Below are 6,967 nucleotides of genomic sequence, written 5' to 3' on the forward strand. Positions count from 1 at the left end.
ATTGTGTGGCATTTTCCCCCCTGTTCCATAAATGAAGATCTTGTCAAAATCATTGAAGGCAATTGGAACGCATTGTGTTGCAACACCATCACCATGGGAAAAAATGAATTACAGAAAATTATTACAAAATAGTTTTATTTTAAAAAGCTATTTTATTTTTAAATATTGTATTTAAAAATATTTTTTAAACCAATGAACAAATATTTTAGGTTTTATTTTGTTGTTGTGGATAATAGAAAAGTTTTGAAGTTTTTAAATAATTAGACTGACAAAAAGGCATTGTGGTTTTAAATGGCATTACAAGCTAGATGACCAGGAACTGTTGTAAGGTTTTAGTCCAGGAAAAATGTTAATTGTTTTAGTAATCCCCCTCAATAAGTACAGTACAACAATTTAAATTCTCAACCAAATGCAAAGCCCTTGTTGTACATAATCTAATTGAGTTATAAAGAAAATAATCTACTTTTTCAAGTGTTCAACTTCCTGTTCTAACACTCCCATCAGTGGACAATAATTGGCGAGCTCGGATGAAAGCGGTGAGTGGTTTTGTGTGTAATGTCATTACAGTGTCATTTTGATGATCAAGTGTCACTCTACTTGACTTGTGTGTGTCTGCATGGAGCTTTTCCATTATTTGTGTGCACACATGAGACCCTCTCGGTGCTGCAGTTCAACCTTAAAAACCACATTACCTGACTCCTCACTCGGACGCCTCTGTCTTGCCACCTGCTTTTATTTCTTGCGGTGCAGCCTTCAAAGCAATAACAGGATAAGCGCACCCCCCTTCCAAGCGCCACGCCAGGGCCTGATGTATGTCCTCTTACAAGGCCAGTGGGAGGGGATTGTCATCTCGGGTTTAAAAAGATCTTATTCCACTGCGCTTCACATCACAGCGACGATGAAAGTGCTGCTCATTGTCCTCATCCTCTCAGGTAAGAGCTAAACGTTTTCAATGTTAACAACGGCTAAGTTATGCACATTATTACTGAACTATGTCTTAAAAGTTGTATTATTGATGTAAAACTATATTCAAATGTTCTACACTCAAAGTTTATCAAGAACTAGGTTATGAAGTCTTTGATGGCTCTTTTGTTCATTGTCGGTGTACAGTATGTGACCAGTATATATTTATGTCTTGGAAAATTAGATTCACATGAGAAATGACATCAAAATATATTTTCCAGCCGTTTTGAACACAACTAGGATATGTTGGAGATCATTGTAATCAGTATCTGTGGCAAAAGTGGGATTATCAATTCATATGTGAAACTATACCGATTTATTTATTTATTTATTTACAACTACCACCAGGTAGTGCGGACTTTGGTAGATAATTTAATCATGTGTCATTTTTGCAAAATTGACTCTCTTGAAAAGTGTGATTGTTGATTCAGATGTGAAATGACATTTTTCAGACAATTTCAAACATCTAGGTTTGTTTATTGAGTCCATAAAAAGCAAATGTAGTTGAACATTGAAAATGTTAACGCTTCACTCAGTAACTGTGTTCCTAGGTGTGGGACGGGCCTCCCCGGGCAAGGTGTGCAGTTACCAGGACGTCGTGGACCATCTGAACCTAACCTCAAGGAACAGAGCTTTCCAGTTTACGCGGCCTGTCCTGGACCACACGCGTGCCACCCTGGTGGAGCTCAACATCATCCTGTACGCCATCGTGGGCGTGGTAGGTTGTTTATTTGCAGAATTCATGCTGAAAGTTGGCGGTGACGTTTCGACATTCATGTTTTCACAGATTGAGAAAACACAAACCTTCATTCCGTTACTCTGGACGATGATGGTGAGTGGATGTTGTTGTTGTTGTTGTTGACATGTTCTCAACATGTGCCCGGTCATTGGTCCATAATCCACAGTCTTGGACGGATGAACGCATTTCCTGGGACCCGGATGAGTTTTGCGGGATCACGGAAATTTCCCTTCCCACTGACATGCTGTGGATCCCCGACATCATCATCCTCGAGATGTGAGTCCACATAGCACACACACAATGCACATGTACAAATTCATTGAGTCAAAAAAGCTTGAGTGCTAAAAATGACTGTAAAAAAAAATCCCAAAGGGAAAATTAAATACCGTTCTTTTTCAATGAATCACTTCCTTCCTTGTACCTTTTTTTTCCTTTGATACATCCTTGTTTCCTTCTTCCATTCCCTCTTTCCTTTCATTTTCCATTCCTTGCTTTTGTCCAGCCTTCCTTTTTATATTTATTATAGTATATAATACATGATTCTTGTTATGCTTTATATATATCTTAGTACTTCAAATCAAATTATATGAAATACGTAATATGCTTCATTGAAAATTTTAAGCAAATTATGTAGCTATTCATTTTCTATACCACTTATCAGGGTCACGGGTGTGCTGATGCTTATCCCAGCTGTCTTAGTAAGTAAATGATCAAATTATTATTTTAGTCAAACAATATTAAATTATATTCAATTCATCCATCCATCCATCCATTTTCTGAGCCGCTTCTCCTCACTCGGGTCGCGGGCGTGCTGGAGCCTATCCCAGCTGTCATCGGGCAGGAAGCGGGGTACACCCTGAACTGGTTGCCAGCCAATCGCAGGGCACATATATACAAACAACCATCCGCACTCACATTCATACCTACGGGCAATTTAGAGTCTCCAATTAATGCATGTTTTTGGGATGTGGGAGGAAACCGGAGTGCCCGGAGAAAACCCACGCAGGCACGGGGAGAACATGCAAACTCCACACAGGCGGGGCCGGGGATTGAACCCGGGTCCTCAGAACTGTGAGGCTGACACTCTAACCAGTCGGCCACCGTGCCGCCATATTCAATTCAATTTAAGTTAAAACTATTAACTATTACTATAACTATTACTTGCAAATACACCAAAGTATACTCAAGCTGCTGTCATCCACTTAATGTATAAGCTTCGAGTATGTCTTTTTTAAATTATTATTATTATTTTTTTTTTTTTACGAAAGTAATAATAGCAGACCAAGCAGAGCTGAACCATTGAAATAGTATACGTGAGACGTACTGACAAATATGAGACTGTGAATGCCAATAATGAGTGATTGTTGGATAACAAAAGGTCTCGGGGACACACACTTAGTTCCACATAAAGTCACCTAATGACTTTCTGATGGCTGACTCCGTATCGTGTTCTGCAAAGTAAATGACTGAACTATAGTCGCCATTATGTGTGAGTAAACGTCGCTGCGGTCAGCGGTATAGAACAGAGCGCAAGGCGTACCGGCAGCAGGCCATTTATTGTGTGCATGTTTTGTCAGGGTGGAGAAAGACAACTCACAACACAACCCTTACATGATCGTCAAGCACAATGGGACAGTCCTGCTGGATCAGGACATACGGGCGGTCAGCATGTGCATGATGGACGTGTACAAGTTCCCCTTCGACACGCAGCGGTGCAACATATCGCTGGTCTCTGCAATGTTTAAGTGTAAGTGCCTTTACGCAGAAAAAGCTTTTAAAAAATCTTTTATTATACAGGGTGGGCCAATTAAAAGTCTGTAGAGTTTTGAAAAGGGTTTCTAGCCTGGGTTAGAGTGTGTAGTTAATGTTTCAAGCCAGGGTTAGGGTTTTAAACAAGGGTTAAGGTATTCAAGTAGTGTTTCAAGGCCACTGTTAAGGTTTTCAGTCTGGGTGTGGGTTTCATACCATCCTTGTTTGCTTCAATCTGTCCTTTCTTTCATACACCCTTGTCTCGTTCCTTCCTAACATTCTTTCTCCCTCCTTTCATTTAATACCATCCCTGTTTCCTTCCTTTCTTCCTTCTATCCGTTTTTGTTACTTACTTCCTTTCTTCACCCTTCCTTCCTTCCTTCCTCCCACCCCTCCTTTTTTCCTTTCTCACTTCCTTTCCTTCACAGCATCCTTTCCTCCATCTTTCCTGCCTCCCTCCTTCTTTCCTTTCTTCAGTCCTTCCACTCATCCTTTCTTAACCCTACTTCCTCACTTCCTTCGTTATTTCCTTCCTTTTCTACCTTCCTTGTTTTCTTCCTTCTTTACAGCATCCTATCTTCCTTCCATCCTTTCTTCATTCCTTTTGCATCCTCCTTTCTGTCCCTGCCCTTCCTTCCTTTCATACCATCCTTTTTTTCCTTCCTTCCACCCGTCTTTCAGTCTTCCTTCCTTCATTCCATCCATCCTTCATTCTTCCTTCCCTCCTTCCTTCCCACAGCCTCCCTCCCTCCCTCCATCCCATACTTCCTTGCTTAGATAAGTTAATTTACAAACGTATACAGTCCCTACTTTTGTCCCAACCTGCATTGTTTTGATATTTCCCCCCCTCTCGACGCAGATGAACAGCTGCGCGTCATCCCGGTAGTGAACTCGTCGCGGGCTACCGACTCCACCAAAGCCATGCTGCATTCCCAGGGAGAGTGGGAGTTCCTCCATTTGTCCGTGAGCAACAACAATATCAGCTTCAACGACCAAGTGTGGGAGAAGCTGGTGTACACGGTACGGCAGTGTCCCAAAGTTCCGATAAAAGCGCAAATGCAACACTTAGCCCTGTCCTTGCAGTTTGTCATCAAGAGGCGACCCCTGCTGCATGTCATCAATTTCCTGTTGCCCATCTTCTTCTTCCTTTGCCTGGACCTGGCCTCCTACTTCATCCCGGACCAGCATGGGGAAAAATTGGGCTTGAAGGTGACCATGCTGCTCGCCATCTCCGTGCTGCTCCTCATCCTCAATGACATCCTGCCTTCCGTGTCGAACAAGACACCGCTTATAGGTACACTATAAATTGTTTCATCTAAAGCGGGGTACGTACAGTGCATCTGCAAATTATTCATGGCACTTCGATTTCCACGTATTGATTTTGATTACATTAATTAAACACCCTTTGCTCTGTCAATAAGGATTGCCTGAATTCCTAACATTTTAAATCAATAACTTTTTTAAAATAGGACTTTAAATGTGGCTGTTTCAGCATTGGAGATATTTACACATCTAAAAACAAGACAGTTCATTAAAAAAATGCTAAATTAGAATTCTTTTTTTTTTCTAGTTTTACAGTTTATTGTTCAAATTATACGAAAATGACCCATATACCAGATAAGCTAATACTGTTGTTAGCTGAGCTTCTTGTATATTTTTCTATTAGTTTTTCTTCTTTTGAGTTTGCGGGTAGACTGTGGCACCATGCTACCTCTCACAGGCCAGTCTTGGTACTGCAACACGTAGGGTTACTGTCAAAAGATGCTATACAATGGTATACTTTTCCTCCCGTCAGCCATGTACTGCATCGTCATCTTCGCCCTGATGCTACTCAGCCTCCTCGAGACCATCATGGTGACCTACCTGACTGAGGGGCCCTTGTTGGAGAAGCTGGCGAGGTGCGTCAGGAGCAAACGGAAGAAAGATCCGACCGACAAGGCCGACACGGGTACGTCTCCCCGGGGAAGTGCCCGAACAACCGTTGACGCCGTCACGCTAACCCGCTGTGTGTTTTCAGAAGACATACAACAGACCAGATCTGCGTGTCCATCTGTGTCGAGCGGAGAGAAACCACACGAGCTGCTGCCTGTACCACAGGAGGTAAAGTGTCGCTCATTAAAATGTGTGGGCTAAAGTATTGAGAGTGGACACATTACCACCACAGAATCATTACAAGCAGTAATGGTGGTTGGTTATGTCACTGTTGATTCGTTAGTCTACCGGTCAGCCATTACTTCCAGCACTAGTGATGACTTGCTTATCATTGGTTAGTCTACCTGTCACTAAGGGGTCTCAATTTGATCACTTTGATTGATTAAGTATAGTTTATTAAGCGGCACCATGTGAATCAAAGTGCTATAAACGTGTGCGCAGATCAACAGCAGCACGCTGGGCGCTGAGTCTCGGCTGTTGCTGCTAGTCGTGGACGAGCTGAAGGAGCTGCAGCGGACGCTGAGCGTGCACCTGAGCTGCAAGAAAGACAGCGGGAAGTTTGCGCACTTGGCCAGCAAAATCAACAATGTCTTCTTCTTCTTCTACCTCACCGCTGTCACCCTCTTTCTTTCACTCCTGTACCTGGACTGGAAAAGTTAGATGTCTCCATTAACTGAACTTTTTAAAACATGCATTAACTCATTAATTCTCAACCACTGTGCTGCAGGAAATTCCCTTTGCACTTCACAAACATTTCATTTTCATGAACTGTTTTGTCTATTTATCTATCTTCAACTAGATGGCAGAAGGTACAATCAACATGTGTATCCACTTTTTGCCATGCATGCAGCAGAATAATAGATTTGCATTCAACTAAACAAGCTGAGGTGGAAAAGAGGACGACTGGTTACCACACCCGCCTCACAGGTCAGAGGTTGTGAATTTAAATCTGGGCTACGGTCTTCCTGTGTGAAGTTGGCACGTTATCCCCGTGCCTGCTTGGGTTTTCTCCGGTCCTCTGGTTGCCTCCCACTGGCTGGTGGACCAGTTCAGGGTGTAGCCCGCCTCTCGCCCGAAGTCAGCTGGGATAGGCTCCAGCACGCCCGCAACCCTAGTGAGGATAAGCAGTACTGAAAATGGATTGGGTGGTTGGATAAACAGGCTGACAATTCACATTGCTGTTACATTCCTTATTGTAGTATACTTATATACTTTTTGTGATTTTGTTTGTGGTTTTTTTTGTTTAGTGGTGTGTTGTGAGATTCTTCTAATGTAAAATATGTCCCTTGGCTTAATAAAGGTTGGGAAACTGCATCAAGCCATCATGGCAAACACGTGTCATTATACAGTATACGTGTGTATTTTCTTGATGTTTTTCAGTATTCAGTACTATATTTTTACCTTAAATATTTTATGTGACCTTTATTTATATCAAATAATTCTTCCATCCAACATCTTTATTTTTGGGGTCATAAGTCACTTCAGTTCATCTTTATTTTATCCCTTTAAATAAGACGATTATGATAAAGTTGATTATATTTTGTTCATTTGATCATAAAAACATGCCAATTTTAATTCATTATA

At 41.8% G+C, this 6,967-nt stretch overlaps 1 protein-coding gene across 3 annotated transcripts; it reads left to right on the forward strand.

Moving 5' to 3' along the window:
• The first annotated feature begins 526 nt into the window (after window positions 1-526).
• LOC133469264 (5-hydroxytryptamine receptor 3A-like) lies at window positions 527-6,697 on the forward strand. Of its 3 annotated transcripts, none has more exons than XM_061756111.1 (10): window positions 527-932; window positions 1,515-1,681; window positions 1,751-1,795; window positions 1,869-1,978; window positions 3,280-3,449; window positions 4,311-4,471; window positions 4,637-4,745; window positions 5,247-5,399; window positions 5,469-5,551; window positions 5,825-6,697. In XM_061756111.1, exons 1-10 carry the CDS (start codon window positions 617-619, stop codon window positions 6,041-6,043), a joined length of 1,533 nt encoding a protein of 510 aa, XP_061612095.1. In that variant the 5' UTR covers window positions 527-616; the 3' UTR covers window positions 6,044-6,697. The 3 variants fall into 3 exon arrangements, with proteins under 3 accessions (XP_061612095.1, XP_061612094.1, XP_061612093.1); XM_061756110.1 differs by having other exon boundaries at window positions 529-932; window positions 4,535-4,745; window positions 5,472-5,551; XM_061756109.1 differs by having other exon boundaries at window positions 530-932; window positions 4,535-4,745.
• Window positions 6,698-6,967: the final 270 nt, after the last annotated feature.

This window comes from Phyllopteryx taeniolatus, chromosome 19 (genome assembly GCF_024500385.1).
Source record: "Phyllopteryx taeniolatus isolate TA_2022b chromosome 19, UOR_Ptae_1.2, whole genome shotgun sequence".
NCBI classification, from domain to species: Eukaryota; Metazoa; Chordata; class Actinopteri; order Syngnathiformes; family Syngnathidae; genus Phyllopteryx; species Phyllopteryx taeniolatus.

Bases quoted from the DNA above. Each gene is read 5' to 3' on its own strand.
- LOC133469264 (XM_061756109.1), top strand. From the start codon at position 617: ATGGAGCTTTTCCATTATTTGTGTGCACACATGAGACCCTCTCGGTGC. The intron at 933-1,514 runs GTAAGAGCTAAA...CTGTGTTCCTAG, and splicing joins CATTGTCCTCATCCTCTCAG to GTGTGGGACGGGCCTCCCCG. The intron at 1,979-3,279 runs GTGAGTCCACAT...ATGTTTTGTCAG, and splicing joins GACATCATCATCCTCGAGAT to GGTGGAGAAAGACAACTCAC.